The sequence below is a fragment of the Mobula hypostoma genome, chromosome 9, assembly GCF_963921235.1.
Source record: "Mobula hypostoma chromosome 9, sMobHyp1.1, whole genome shotgun sequence".
In the NCBI taxonomy this organism is placed as follows: Eukaryota; Metazoa; Chordata; class Chondrichthyes; order Myliobatiformes; family Myliobatidae; genus Mobula; species Mobula hypostoma.
In genome coordinates this window covers 90,852,496-90,868,756 of record NC_086105.1, presented here as the reverse complement: position 1 = coordinate 90,868,756, position 16,261 = coordinate 90,852,496, and the positions used below count along the sequence as shown (strand labels likewise).

Here is a 16,261-nt window from a genome sequence, read left to right as displayed (position 1 = left end):
ACCTTTCCTATATCTGCTTATAACTACAGCCCTCCTTTCTACTGTGACATCCTGGTGAACCTCTTCAGCACTTGCCTTTTTGCTACCACGAACTTCCTGTAGTGTGGTGACTGGAACCGCAATCTAACCAATGTTTTATGCAGCGGCAACATGATGTTACAACTCTTATATTCAATACCAAATGCTCTTATTACCATCCTATCCACCTAGGTTACCACTTACAGGAAGCAATATACTTGCACTCCAAGGTGTCTCCAAGGTCCCTGCCATTTACTCTACATGTCATATCAGAATTTGACTTCCCAAAGTTCAATAGCTTACATTTGTAGCTCTTATACTTTATACAGTACTTCATTGTCGCCAAACAATTGATACGAGAACGTACAATCATCACAGTGATATTTGATTCTGCGCTTCCCGCTCCCTGGATTACAAATATTAAATATTAAAAATATTAAAAATAGTAAAAAATTAGTAAATATTAAAAATTTTAATTATAAATCATAAATAGAAAATAGAAAAATGGGAAGTAAGATAGTGCAAAAAAAAACCGAGAGGCAGGTCTGGATTTTTGGAGGGTACGGCCCAGATCCGGGTCAGGATCCGTTCAGCAGTCTTATCACAGTTGGAAAGAAGCTGTTCCCAAATCTGGCCGTACGAGTCTTCACCTCCTGAGCCTTCCCCTGGAGGGAAGAGGGACGAAAAGTGTGTTGGCTGGGTGGGTCGTGTCCTTGATTATCCTGGCAGCACTGCTCCAACAGCGTGTGGTGTAAAGTGAGTCCAAGGACAGAAGATTAGTTTGTGTGATGTGCTGCGCCATGTTCACGATCTTCTGCAGCTTCTTTCGGTCTTGGACAGGACAACTTCCATACCAGCTTGTGATGCACCTTAGAAGAATGCTTTCTACGGTGCAGGAAACTTATATATTTAGTTTGGTGGAAACTTGGCTGCACAATCGTGGGTGTACAGTGAGTACAGCAGGGGGCTGAGTGCACAGCCTTGTGGGGCAACGGTGCTCAGAGTGATTGTAGAGGAGAACTTGTCCCCTATTTTTACAGCCTGGGTCCTGTCTGTGAGGAAGTTGAAGATCCAGCTGCAGATCTGAGTGTTAAGGCCCAGGTTCCGGAGCTTAGGAATCAGTTTATTTGGAACGATGGTATTAAAGGCAGAGCTGTAGTCAATGAAAAGGAGCCTTATGTATGCGTCTTTATTCTCCAGGTGTTCTAAGGAGGAACGTAGGGCCAGAGAGATGTCACCTGCCGTTGACCTGTTGCTCCGGTAGGCGAACTGCAAAGTGTCGAGGTTGACCGGTAGGCTGTGGTTGATGTGTGCCATAACCAATCACTCGAAGCACTTCATAGCAATTTATGTCAGAGCCACAAGTCGATAGTCATTCAGGCATGCCACCTTGCTCTTCTTCGGCACTGGGATTATTATGCCTTCTTAAAATACAAAAGGGATCTTAGACTGAAGCAAGGAGCAGTTGAAGATGTCAGCCAACAATCCAGCTAGCTCGCTTGCACAGGCCGGGAGAACCCGTCCCGGGACGCCATCTGGGCCCGTCACCTGCCTTGGATTTATCTTCAGGAAAGCCCTTCTAACGTCTTCCTCGGTGACGATGAATCTCGATGCCACCAGGTCTGGCTCATCCAGAGGGAGCGGGACGCTCCTCTTCTGTTCGAATCTTGCATAGAATATGTTAAGTTCATCAGGAAGATAAGCGCCACAGTTATTGATATTCCCAGCCTTTTCTTTGCGCCCAGTGATCTCATTTAGACCCTGCCATAGTCTACTGGCATCCCTCTGGTTAGCCTGGGCTTCCAACTTGGCTCAATATTGCCTCTTGGCGCCCTTAATGGCTTTCTGGAGTTCACGCCTGGATTCCGTGTAGCGACAGGTATCCCGGACCTAAAAGCCGCAGCTCTAGCCTTTAAAAGGGACTTGACCTCATAATTCATCCAAGGTTTCCAGTTAGGGAATACCTGGATCGTCTTGCGAGACACACAGCTCTTATCCTCTTTCCCTTTTAAGTTATTCCAGAACGAGGGGTCACAGTTTGAGGATAAAGGAGAAGCCTTTTAGGACCGAGATTAGGAAAAACTTCTTCACACAGAGAGTGGTGAATCTGTGGAATTCTTTGCCACAGGAAACAGTTGAGGCCAGTTCATTGGCTATATTTAAGAGGGAGTTAGATATGGCCCTTGTGGCTAAAGGGATCAGGGGGTATGGAGGGAAAGCTGGTACAGGGTTCTGAGTTGGATGATCAGCCATGATCATACTGAGTGGCGGTGCAGGCTCGAAGGGCCGAATGGCCTTCTCCTGCACCTATTTTCTATGTTTCCATGTTTTTTTTTATTCAAAACTATCAAAGCTTCTTCATATTATGAATAATTACATAACAAGCGTTTTAGTCCTGCTCTTAAATTTAGTTCAAAACCTGGAATTCCCTGTACACAACCTCTTGCTTACACTTTTTGTGTACTTAATCTTAATGACTAGATGCTTCCCTTTCCTCCTCATTCTCCATTAGGTCATTAAAGAGGAGCTTTACCCAAGCACCAAGTAGTTGAAGTATCGCATAGGGTAATGTGTATCCCATGATTATGAAATTCCTGTATTATTACGATATTTTTCTCCCATTCCTGTGCTCCCAGCAGGAAATTTCCCACTCCCGACTGGCACAGTTAATATTCTAGCTATGATTCTAACAGTATTTATCCTTTTCTTCATGACTAGTGCATTACATCAATGGAAGAGATTGCGAAAGCCCCCATTTTCTATCACATTCTGGTCTCTATCTCTCTATAGACATCATCACACCAAACTATTTTGATGCTAGGTCTGTCCAGAAGTTATACCCAAGGTTCGATGTAATCCAACAAGGTACTCCCTGTGTTTGCTCACATGCATTCCAATCAGTGATTTTAAGCCAAAGAAACTCAATGAAGCAGGTGACTTCCACCAGATTCATCCTCCTCCCTCCACACTAAACTTCCATTTGGTTGAGGTTGCTTTACACTGTATTTAGGGAGTGCTCCAATTAGCTCTACTCAACACAGGTACTATACCAGGTAAACCTTCCTTACTCATTCAAGGGAAGAAATTATCTTTGGTCCCTACTACTGAAGGATGTGAGGGAAGTTGGCTATTGGTTCATCATCATCATCAGGTGCCATGCCCAGTTTGAGCTTTGACTTCCATGGCCCACACACTCCTGTTTCGGGTCAAGTGGTTGTCATTTCCAGTTGTCTGGCTGCTGTCTCCATCATCATTTGTCTTTGCCTTCCTCTTGCTTTCTTCCCTTCAATCTTTCCCATAATTACTGTGCATTCTACCTAATCACATGTCCAATGAAGTCACATTGCTTTTTCATGATCTCATACGTTATTTCTCTTTTTGTGCTTGGTCTGTTCATGACATCCTCATTAAATATTCATTTTGTCCATGATATTCTTTGCATCCTCCTCAAAAACCACATCTCTGCTGCTTCAATTCGTTTCATGTTACTAGATATTGTCCAACATTCTGAGCCATATAACATAACTGGATAAACGTAACATTTCAGTGCTCTGAGGCGGGTTGTCATGCCTAGTTTAGTATTGGTTAGTATACTCTTCATTCTCGTAAAGGTGTCTTTTGCCATCCATGTCACACCTGCCATCTGATGTCACCCAGCTTCCTAAGTAGAAGTTCTGTACTTGTTTTATGTCTTCCCCATTTATTCTCAGCCTGCAGATAGGATTCTCCTTCTTTTTGGATATCACCATACATTGTCTTTTTGCAATTGATAGATACACCTATTTTTGCATTTTCTTCAACAACTACATCAATTAAGTTTTGTGGTACTTCCTCCGTATTTGCAATTAACACAGTGTTATCCGTATATCTAAAATTATTGATGTTTTCACCGCCAACTTTGATACCCAAGATGTCTCTTATTTTTTGTAATATTGTTTCACCGTAAACATTAAACAAATCAGGGGAGAAAACACACCCTTGTCTAACGCCTCTCTTGATTTCCGTAAACTAACTCACTTCTCCATCTATTCTTACAGTGGCAGTTTGTTCCCAGTTCAGATTTCTGAGTATATTTCTGATTATTTCTGGCTATTGGTTACACTTACAATTCCAATAATACTAAATACGAAAAAGTGAACGCAGCCACCTCTGCAAGCATTAATCACCGATATTGAAAGATAATTATTCCAAACCCTCTCCTCCAAGTCACCACCACACAGCACCTACCAATGGATGTAATCCTTGGGATTCAGCTTGCAGACAGTTGGTACCACTGTGTGTAACCACCACACCGCATCTCGCTGGATGGTTGCAATCTGAGTCTGAAACGCACGCAGCCCTTCCAGGTCTTTATCCAGAAGTAACGGTGAGAGGAATAATGAGATAATAGAGAGAGAGAAAACAAATATATTTCACACTTCCACGAACTAGATTTGTCAACACAATGTCAGAACACAAAAATGTAGACAAAAATTGAACAGGACAAGGCCAGACAACCCCTCGAAACTGCTCCTCTGTGTTCAAACTTCACTTCCGGGACGGCAGCCCAGATCAACAGCAAAACTCATCTATATTAAAATAAAACATTCAACCACTGATTTTGATTTCCTGGTCAGTTGAAATCAAGCACACAAGAATTCTGACACTTTCTGAACCTGTATAATTCAGTTCCATTCAGCCGCGATAGGCATCTCGTCATTAATCAGGTCATGTTTAAAATCTCTGCTGAATGAATGCATTGCAATACAAAATTATCAGATTAACAAGGATACCAAAAGTATAAGCAAATGAAAAATAATGAAGCCCTATGTAACTATGCAGAGCACAATATATAAAGGTGTCACTGTTGCTGCACACTATGAAAATGCTACTGGCAGCAGTGTGATTCTCACTTTTTATATTAATGCATGCCCCAGAAGCATGTGCAATTTTATGGATATTAATCACACAGGTGACTAGTAATTCTAATAAGGAAAACGTACAGAATATTAGCATAGCTGTAAACACAAGCATCCAGGCTCTACAGATCTGTAATTCTATGGAACCTTGAAAGCCTTAGTTAAGGCTTCCATCTCAATCTCAATTGATTTAAAGAATCGAAATCTATGTAATATTTATTATAATCTTAAAGTGCCCAAAACACTTTACAGCCAATTAAATAGTCTTGAATATTAATCCTTCCAATTTATGAAAATATTAAATAATCATTTACAGAATTTTCACATAACCAGAAATTTTACATAAAATCCAGATTAACCGTTTTTGTAAGATTTAAAAAAATGCCAAAAATTTTCAGCCGGTTGGGCATAATCAGGGAAAGAGAAACAGTTAATGGTTCAGATCAAAGAGCCTGGATCAGAACCTTTGCTTTCTCTTTGATCTGAAACATTAACTCTGACGCTAGCTGACTTGCTGAGTTCTTACAGCTTTCGCTATTTTTATTTCAGATTTCCAGCACTTACTGAATTTTATCTGCTAGTAACATTGGATGACAGATAAATACCGACCATGATTTTAGGGCAAACTCCCAGGCTCTTTAACAGTAATGTTAGAATCTCTGTGAACATCAAAGAATACACTGCAGGAACAGACTCTTCAGCCCAAGGTGTCTCAACTGACCACGAGGTCAATTTAAACTAATGCCATCTCTTGATTTAGTATCTCCATGGTATCAATCTAGATTGCCACGTTAGCATAACTGTTAGCATGTCACTATTAAAGCTTGGGGCGGAGTTTGGAGTTCAATTCCAGTGCCATCCGAAAGGAGTTTGTACGTTTTCCCTGTGTCCGTGTGGGTTTCCTCCAGTGCTCTGTCTTCCTCTCACAGCCCAAAGACATACCGGTTAATAGGTTAGTTGATCATTGTACATTGTTCTATGGTTAAGCTAGTGTTAAATAGGTGGGTTACTGGGTGGCATGGCTTGTTGGGCTGGAGGAGCCATTTCCATGCTGAATCTCTAAATAAATGAATGAGTGAACAAATAAATAAATGTGCTTAAGTCCAGAGCATGGTTTGAGCCCATCACCTTTGACTCCAAAGTAAAGCTGTGTGTTTTTTTTAAAAAGAACAGACTTGGCAATTACAATGAGATCAATTTGCCTGGATTTCATAAGTTGATAGGGTTCAACAGCCAGCTAAAGGCCAGTAATCAACGTTCATCTGCCTGTTGAACTTTATTTTGGTACAGTTAAGTTTTCACTATGGCCCTTTTTAATTTAACACAATAAAGTCAGTATTCAAAGATATTTTGCAAAGTAGGATCGCTTCATAACATTAAAACAAATGATATGGTTCTTTTCCCATTGCTGCATGACAGATCTTATGACAAAGGTGATGAGTGTTTTCTACATGACTACATCTCCAAAAGTCTAGAACAATTGTGGACCTGTATAGATCCAGCAGACACAGGCTCCACCCAAGAGTAGGAAGAAAGAGTAGGGACTAGAGGGCCAGGTACAGAGCAAACATGGACCCCAGCACATTCAACGGACGTGGGGGTTTGCCCAAGAGAGGAACGACAAAAAGTGGTAGCCAGAGGCCCAGGTGTAGAGTGGTGAAAGATCAGAGTAGGTTCTGCAGCTTCAGCAACAGGTGATGTCACTGAGGTTCAGCTGGAACGCTGTGTGTTTCACGCTGGAACATGCTATTAGGGTGGCTAGCATTTTTATTGGGAGGGATCAAATTTTACTTTTGCTTTACGATAAATTTCTAATAATTCTATGATTGTATATCACAAACAATACCACTTTGTCTAACCATTCCATCTTTAAGAATTGCTACCTGCTATAGAGCAGAGAAAAATTGTTCATCTATTTTCCGGTCCACTAACCATCAGCTACTTGTACTCACTCTTTTTCTCGCCTTTGTCCCAAGCAAGCCCTGCTTCCTTCACTTGAGCTGTAATCCCGAGCATCATTGACAGGGTCAACAGGTCCGTCACCTGAATCACAAAGCGCTCCTATAGAACCAAGAAAGCAAGTTAAAGTTCCACCTAACGCCATTCATTTGGCTTTTTTGTTGTACTACAGAGGACAACTGGGAATCCAATCAATGGGCAGATAATTGTCCTGACAGTTTCCTGGCATTAAGTACACAGGTTCAGACAGATTTCTTCTTGCTGATGATTGCCTTTCTGCTATGTCGGTCTATAAATTGAATTGAGGTAGGATATGACAATATGCAAACAGAGTCTCTTACTGATTCTGGAAATATCAGTCTAATAAGATTATGTGACAAGAAAAGGATTGCTGATTCTACCATCCTAATGGTCACCCACCATGTCATTGCTTGGGGCTGCGTTAAACGACCCACCCACAATCATACCACCTGTCCCTTCCCTGAAGCACACCTCTAATCTAAGTCAAATCATAAATTTGATACAACTTAATGACAATTGCTGCAGCAGTTTCCACAGTTTGCAAAAGTCAGTCAATAATAGTTTAAAAATATATATTTTTAAAAAGTATTCAAATGCTCAGTTGCAATTTGCAAGCCATATGTAAATATGAGAACATAGGCAGATCATTCTGCATGTTACTGCACGTTTTCTGACTTGCAAGAGGGCAGCAGAGACAGTTTGATATCTGTTTGACAAATGAAGATCAGCTCCATGACACAACAATGAGCCAGATACAAGTCTTTACAATAATGACTTGATAAAGACGGAGAAGATTGAAAACAAAACAGTTTTCAATAACTACAATACTAAACAACAGAAAAAATTCCTTTCTATAAAGAATTACATATGTGGAACTTGTTACCGCATGGAAGAACTAAGATGAATAACAAATGAATACAAGAGAAAGCTGATAAGAAGACAAAGAATGGAATAGACATGTTTACAGAATGCAATGGAACAAGTCAATAAAAGGGTTGAGTAGAACAAAAACAATGGCATGTACAAGATGGACCAAGTGGTTGTTTCTGTGAAAATCTAACACTGTTTCAATTATGTGTTAACATTTAACCATTCAGGTATATAGGGCAAACATAAGATTATAAACCACGGAATAGAATTAGGCCATTCGGTTCATTGAGTCTGCTCTGCCATTTGATCATGACTGATGGACTTCCCTCTCAAACCCAATCTTCTGCCTTCTTCCCAAGCCTTGTACGCCCTGACTTATCGAGAATCTATCAGCCTCTGCATTAAATACACCCAATGACCAGGCCTCCAAAGCTGCTTGTGGCAATGAATTCCACACATTCACCACCCTCCAGGTAAAGAGATTTCTTTTCATTTCTCTTCTAAGTGGACGTCCCTCTGCTCTTGAAGTTGTAACATCTAGGCCTAGACTCCTCCACCATAGGAAACATCCTCTCTACATTGCTCTGTCGAGGCCTTTCAATATTCATTTATAGAAAAGAACAGCACAGAAACAGGCCCTTTGGCCCATCTAGCCTGTGCCAAATCATTCAAACTGTCCAGTCCCATTGACCTGCACCCAGACCATCACCCTCAATATCGATGTATATATGTACCTATCCAAACATTGCTTAAAATCTCTTGCACCACTTGCATTGGTAGCTCGAACCACACTCTCACCACCCTCTGAGTGAAGAAGTTTCCACCTATGTTCCCCTTAGACGGTTCAACTTTCACCCTTAACCTTTGACCTCGATCTTGCAGGCATTTACCGGAAAATAAAGAAATACAATAGAATTTATGAAAAGCTATACATACACAAATACTGATAAAATTCATAGTCAGTTTTATTTATCACGTGTACATCGAAAAATACAGTGAAATGTGTCCACAACTAACACAACCTAAGGACGTGCTGGGGGCAGCCCGCAAGTATTCCAGTGCCAGCAAAGCATGATCACAATGCTCAGCAGAACAACACAGAGAGAACATAATAAACAACACAGTCAATCTGCTCCATGTGCAGAGCAGTTGCTATACCAAGCCACGATGCATCCAGAGAGAATGGTGCGTCAGTAAAAATTGGCAAGTCAATGGCTGCATCACGGCCTGGTTTGAAAGCACCAATGCCTTTGAATGGAAAATCTTCCAAAAGGTAGTGAATTCGTCCCAGTCCATCATGGGTAAAGCCCACCCAACCCCGGAACACATCTACGTGAAACATTGCCATGGAGAAGCAGTAGCAATCATCAGAGATCCTCACCACCCAGGCCATCAGATAGAAGGTACAGGACCCTCAGGATTCACACCACCAGGTTCAAGAACAGTTACAACCCCTCAACCATCAGGCTACTGAACAAAAGAGGAGAGCCACACTCAGTTGTCCATCTATTGAGATGTTCCCACAACCAGTGATCTCATTCTAAGGACTCTTCATCTCATTATCTCATTCGATAGGTTTCAGTGAAATCATCCCTCTTCCAAATTCCAGTGAGTACAAGCCCAGAGCCATCAAATGCTCCTCATATGATAAGCCTTTCATTCCCAGAATCATTTTTGTGAACCTCCCTTGAACCCTCTCCAATGTCAGCACATTCTTTCTCAGATATCGGACCCAAAACTGCTCACAATACTCCAAGTGAGGTCTCACCAGTGCTTTATAAAGCCTCAGCATTATATCCTTGTTTTTTTATTATAGCCTTCTCAAAATGGATGCTAACATTGCATTTGCTTTCCTCATCACTGACTCAATCTGCAAGTTAACCTTCAGGGAATTCTGCACACTGATTTCCAAGTCCCTATGCCATTCGAATTTTTGAATCTTCTCCCCATTTAGAAAATAGTCTACTCTTTTGTTCCTTTTACCAACGTGCATGACCATACTCTTCCAACCACTGTATTCCATCTGCCACTTCTGTCCCAATTTTCTGAATCTACGTCCTTCTGCAGCCTCCCTGCTTCCTCAACACTACCTGCCCCTCCAGCTATCGTCATATCATCTGCAAGCTTGGCCATAAAGCTTTCAATTCTGTCATCCAAATCACTGACATACAACATAAAAAGCAGTCCCAAGAACAACCCCTGTGGAACACCACTAGTCACTATCAGACAATCAGAAAAGGCTCCATTTATTCCTGTTCTTTACCTCTTGCCAATCAGCCAATGTTCTATTCATGCTAATATCTTTCCTGTAATACCATAGGTTCTTACCTTTTTAAGCATGTTCACGTATGGCATCTTGTCAAAGGCATTTGAAAATCCCAAGTAAACATCCACCAGTTTTCCTTTACTATCCAGCTTGTTATTTCCTCAAAGAATTTCAACAGATTTGTCAGGCAAGCTTCTCCCTTAAGGAAGCCATGCTGACTATAGCCTATTTTATCATGTGCCTCCAAGTATCCTGAGATCATCTTTAACAATCTACTCTAATGTCGTCCCAACCACTGAGGTCAGGCAAACTGGCCTATAGTTTCCTTTCGTCTGCCTCTTGAAGAGTCGAGTGACATTTCCAATTTTTGAGTCCTCCGGAACCATGCCAGAATCTGGTGATTCCTGGAAGATAATTATTAATGCCTCCATATTCTCTTCAGATACAGTATATTCCATCAGATCCAAGTGACTTACAGTGTCTTGAAAAAGTATTCAGCCTCCACAACTATTTTCACATTTTACTGTCTCAATTTCTAAATTTTATATTGAAGTAGGATTTTTTGTGCTAACCTACAAAACATTGTGCATGATGCCAAATTAACAGATAAATTCCAAAGCTTGTCAACAGTTTATTAAAAATTAAAATCAAAATTGTGAGGCTGAAACAACCAAACTTTCCTCAGGTACACTACTATATACTACCTTACAAACTCAGCAAATTTGTTGATGTAGAAAATTGGAGGGTCACCTGTTTTCAATGAATTCATAAGAATAAATTCCCTTCTCTCTGAAAGACCCAACATTTTAGTAGATTTTCAACAAACCATACCAAAATGAAGACAAAAGAGCATTCAAGACAAGTCAGGGAAATGATAATAGAGAAACACAAAACTGGTAAAAGGTTCAAGACCATCTCAAAGATAGTGAACGTACCTCAGAGCTCAGTGCAGTCCATTGTGAAACCACAGCCACATTGGCTTGGTCAGGCAGCCCCTCTAAACTTAGTTGCTAAAGAAGAATGGCTGAGAGGCTACTGTGATGCCAACAGTTACACTGCGCGACTCTGTCAATGATTTGGATGGGAGCAGATAATAAAGATGCTTATCTCGATCTCCTAAAATGGAAGGACTCAGCACTCAGTCAGCTTCATTAGACTATAAACACATACATGTACTAAGAACAAGGACCCACCTTAAACTCCATATCTAGATATGTCTGCTCCTTCCGCTCCTGCATCAGGCCCAGACAAAAGGAAGGAAAGTTGATCTCGTGTTTAGTTTGTTTAATAATTTCCCGCAGCAAAGCTCGAGATGCTCGAAGATAATCATCTTTATTGGTTAGCAGATCCTGGAACACCATAGCTAGATACTGAGAGAATGCAACACAGAATGAGACACATAATAATATTTACGTAACTACCAAAAAACAATTATAGACAAACCACAAGCTGCCCATCACCAACACATAAAAATTCATAGAACTATTCAAACTTCAGGTGACTAATGACTTAACTTGGGGAGATTAGGAACATGTCAACTTTTGTTTCTAAGCTGTGATCATTAAATTATCCTCATTAAAAGTAGCTTTAGTGATTTTCAATCTACTTTGGAAAGGGAAGAAAAGGAAAATTACAAGTGATGGCAATGGACTATTTAAACACTTGTATTTTTCTTTAGCATCTATATGAATTTCTGGTATCCAAAGAGAAACATTACCGGCCCCATTAACCACTAGAGCCCAATCAGTACATCCTTCCATACCCATTACTAACAATGTTTTCCATATTTATCCATGCAATTTGTCTCAATTCTAAAGTTTTCACCACACTGTGGAAAGTATCTTGCATTCTTCTGATGTTCCTAAGATCCTATATTGCTATAGCAAAATATCTTCAGAACCAAAATCTGATCTATTAGAATCAGATTTCTTTACCTTGGAAGAATACCACACTAATTGTAAGACTGATTCCTGCAGCAAGGGGATTGTCCTCCATGATGACTGGTGAAGTACCATAGGCCTACACTCGCTGACTTGAATGCTGGAAATTTACAAGTCTGTGAGAAGTTGACAAAGTAGATCTGACAGTTACAAGTCCAAGGATACTATCACAAACTAAGTGGACAGCCATTTAAGTCTGACCATAAGAGAACATCATTCGCATAGCTTTGTGTACCTTTGTTATTCTCTACTTCAGTCAATGAGCAAAGTTGAGACAGGTGGAGCTTTGGATTTAAAGGTTATCAAGAGACATGTAAGGTACTGGAGAGAGGACAATGTCACTAACTGGGAGAGTTGAGTTTCCACTATTTATTTAAAAACTGAGGGACAAATTGTATTTGTTATTTCTTCCAGCAGAGGTTCATCACAGTCCAAATGTTGATTTTAAATGATTAAGTCTTCCATTCCATGTGATATTAATTCTGAGATTTGCCTTGGTTCCTGCTAAGTCCAAGCATCTATTGCTGACATGACCTATGCTAGCAGTGGCATCTTTTGCACTGTTGTCTGTGCTCCTCATGGAGTCCCACAGTGCTGTACTAACTTAAAAGTATTTCAATTCACAGAGTGCAAGGGTTAAGCAGCTCCTGGGACAGTTAGCCAGAGATTTTGAGGCAACAGGAAAATAATAACTTCACTCTTTCTATATTAATACAAACATGAATATTTTCCCCTCATTCAGCATGTATCTAGTCCCACTGTGTCCCAGTGGCACCATCTGACAACCGACTTTGTCAGGGGTAAACGTTCCAGCTGATTGTGGGCATGACTTGTTCTGTCTTGCTGGAAAAACTCAGCACAAAATTGAGACTCAACCTTTGTAGTTCCAGTCAGGAAGATTTTAAGGAAAAAAAGATGAGGCAGTCCAATTTTTTGTTTAAACAGAGTGCCCTATGCAGAATGAGAATGCTGGCAACCCAAGTTAGGAAAGCTCCTGTTGCACTACTCGCCTATGTTCTTAAATGAATTGACACAATCAGCATCTATTATGACCTTCTCAGGGACAAAAATAGCAAATCTTCTTTAACACCAAACATGCCACCAAATCCATTGGACTGCCTGTACACAAGGCAGGTATGTAAGGACTCACCTTGGGGGCTAGTTCAGGATTGTGCTGCAGCACTGTGTAAAGGACTTGCATGTTGTTTGGGTTCCGTGCATTTGACAGCTCATTAAAAATGACAAACTTCACTAGTGTTCCCAGGTTATCTCGATGGGCATTCAGCAATTCCCTAAGACCAACAGTAAACAGAAAAGTTACATTGTGTGGCAATATTTTGTATAATTAAAGAGAAGAAAAAAAGATCCCTTTGATGAAGGACTGTTTACATAGCACCTTCAAGGACCGATGAGTGTCACAAAGCACTTTATATCCTGCAGAGTGTATACTAGAGGCTAAAGAACAAGTAAGCAAAGCTAGACCTACGAACACACCAGTTGCTGGATATCAAAAGGAAAAGAAAATGCTGAGTTAATCTTAAAGGTCAGTTGTAACACAAACAAGAAAAACTCTGTCAGTAGGGGCCTCCATCACCCAGAACATGGCCTGTTCTCATTGCTACCATCAGGGAGGAGGTACCGGAACCTGAAGGCGCACACTCGGCGATTCAGGAACAGCTTCTCCACCTCTGCCATCAGATTTCTGAATGGACATTGAACCCATGAACATTATCTCACTACTTTTTTTTGGCACTACTTACTTAATTTGAATATATACTTCATATTTTATTGTCGCCAAACAATTGATACTAGAACGTACAATCATCACAGCGATATTTGATACTGCGCTTCCCACTCCCTGGATTATAAATATTAAATATTAAAAATATTAAAAATAAGAAAATATCAAAAATTTAAATTATAAATCATAAATAGAAAATAGAAAAATGGAAAGTAAGGTAGTGCAAAAAAAACCGAGAGGCATGTCCAGGTATTTGGAGGGTACGGCCCAGATCTGGGTCAGGATACGTTCAGCAGTCTTATCACAGTTGGAAGGAAGCTGTTCCCAAATCTGGCAATATGAGTCTTCAAGCACCTGAGCCTTCTCCCGGAGGGAAGAGGGACAAAAAATGTGTTGGCTGGGTGGGTTGTGTCCTTGATTAACCTGGCAGCACGGCTCCGACAGCGTGCGGAGTAGAGTGAGTCCATGGACGGAAGATTGGTTTGTGTGATGTGCTGCGCCGTGTTCACAAGTGTGTGTGTGTATGTATACACACACACACACACACGTTTTATATACACACACACGTACTTATATATATTTAATATTGACTGTAATTCAGTTTTTATGATGTATTGTATTGTACTGCTGCCGCATGAGAATAAATTTCACGACATATGCGTGATTAAACTTGATTCTGATATTTAACAGAGAGACAGCTTTGCTGAGGTGGGGGATAACCGTAGAGTTTTTAAATGTCTCAGAAAAGCTTAGGAAGGATAATGCTTAGATTACTATCTGTCACAAAAGCTCTGCAGCAGTCAGGTTAAAGCCTGGTTATCCAACTCAGGCACAACAGGGTCCAACTATAGGTATTGGTACCAGAATGGGGAGTCAATAAAGAATGCAAAAACAATAGCCCTATGATTTGGGTAGAGTTGAGATTGACTTTGGATGGGGCAGATTGTCATGTACAGGTTAAGTACAGGTGGGGTTTGGTTCTGATTTTTACTTTATACCCAAGCACTTACCAAGTCTATTTTATAAGACATAAAAGGTGAAGCATCAGCTACCACATGCTAAACTGCATCTTCATGGTATAGTGTGTCACCTAAACTCCCCACTTTGAAGCTACCGCACAGAAATGCAACTTAGATTGGATGTGGCATGGAGAATTATGTGCACGCTGAAAGGCTGGGATTCTGTGCTGCAGGCTGAAGTACAAAATAACACACACAAAATGCTGGAGGAACTCAGCAGGTCGGGCAGCCTCTATGGAAACAAATCAACAGTGGACGTTTCAGGTGGAGACCCTTCATCAGAACTGAGAAGGAAGGGGAAAGACGCCAGTAAAAAAGGTGGGGGGAGGGGAAGGAGGCTAGTTGGAAGGTGAAAAGTCAAGGGCTGGAGAAGGAGGAATCTGATAGAAGAGAGTGGACCACAGGGGAAAGGGAAGAAATTTCATTTTTATTCGTTTCCATAGATGCTACCTGACCTGCTGAGTTCCTGCACCACTTTGTGTGTGTTGCTTTGGATTTCTGGCACCTGTAGACATTCATACATTTATGAGATACAAAATATTCTGCAGCCATGATCAGTTTAGCTGTCCTACTGACCATATTACACTTCACCAAGTTCTATGTAATCAGAGAAAATAATGCTAGGTTTAAAAAGTTCCCTCAAAACCCACCACTCCATTTACTCACTGTGATAACACATTCAACATACTCAGCACTTCTTAAATATCAAAGTTTTTCAAAGTTCTCAGCAGAATTTTTACCTTCTTAGTTTAAGACTTGGAATCTTATATCACTGTCAGGCTTCATTGACATGATTGTTTTCCTTGGCCTCAGCAGATGCTGAGTTTCCAAGTCCCTCTCAGATACCTTTACAAGACATGCTGTATTTCTGGTACTCACTTTATGCAGAGCATGTAATGATTCAGCAAAACTTTGGGCTTCAGACGGATTTTGATGAGGTTCGACATAACCTCCATGTCCTCTGTACCATGTGAGCAGCAGTTGGTGCAGACTGACATCAGCAGGTCCTGAGCTGGACGGGTCAGCTAACAGAGACAAAAAATACAGTTACACGTATTCGGCAAGGTGTTCTTTCAAACTGACATATGCAAAGCACAAAATTCGGAATCTCCTCTCTCAAAGTTCAGCTCAGCAGTAATTCTAAAGATTACCAACACAAAAAAGCTGAATTAAGTTTAGAAAAAGAGGAGTAAATAAAGAAAGACTCAATACAGGTTGTCCCCAGGGCACAAGAGGGTTCCATTTCTGTGAACTGTTCATAGCCCAGACAGTTCCCATATCAGAAATGCGATCACCCGGCAGATGATGCCTGCAGCTCCTCAGCAGCTGGCAAATCCATCGCACTAGTCTCCCACTGCTTATTCGTGATGTGTGGGCTGTGCGCAAGTCAGGTGTTTGTAACCTCAGGAGTACAAAAGACTGATTTTTCCTGTTAACTGCCAAAGGTTTCAAATTTCCTAAGATGATTCACAGGAGCATTATAAAATAATTCAAAACCGAGAAGTGCATAGACATTAAGGAGTAAAGAG

General features: G+C 40.8%; 1 protein-coding gene across 4 annotated transcripts in view; it reads right to left on the bottom strand.

Annotated features, from left to right (window-relative positions):
- The window catches only part of ints1 (integrator complex subunit 1), a 149,298-nt gene that overhangs the window by 122,036 nt on the left and 11,001 nt on the right, over window positions 1-16,261 (bottom strand). For all 4 annotated transcript variants that reach the window (XM_063058663.1, XM_063058662.1, XM_063058665.1 and 1 more), the window contains exons 9-13: window positions 15,612-15,757; window positions 13,123-13,264; window positions 11,226-11,402; window positions 6,869-6,977; window positions 4,246-4,366 (exon numbers count right to left, since the gene is read on the bottom strand). In XM_063058663.1, the coding sequence (XP_062914733.1) occupies window positions 4,246-4,366; window positions 6,869-6,977; window positions 11,226-11,402; window positions 13,123-13,264; window positions 15,612-15,757 (695 nt within the window). The remainder of the gene's footprint in view (window positions 1-4,245; window positions 4,367-6,868; window positions 6,978-11,225; window positions 11,403-13,122; window positions 13,265-15,611; window positions 15,758-16,261) is intronic.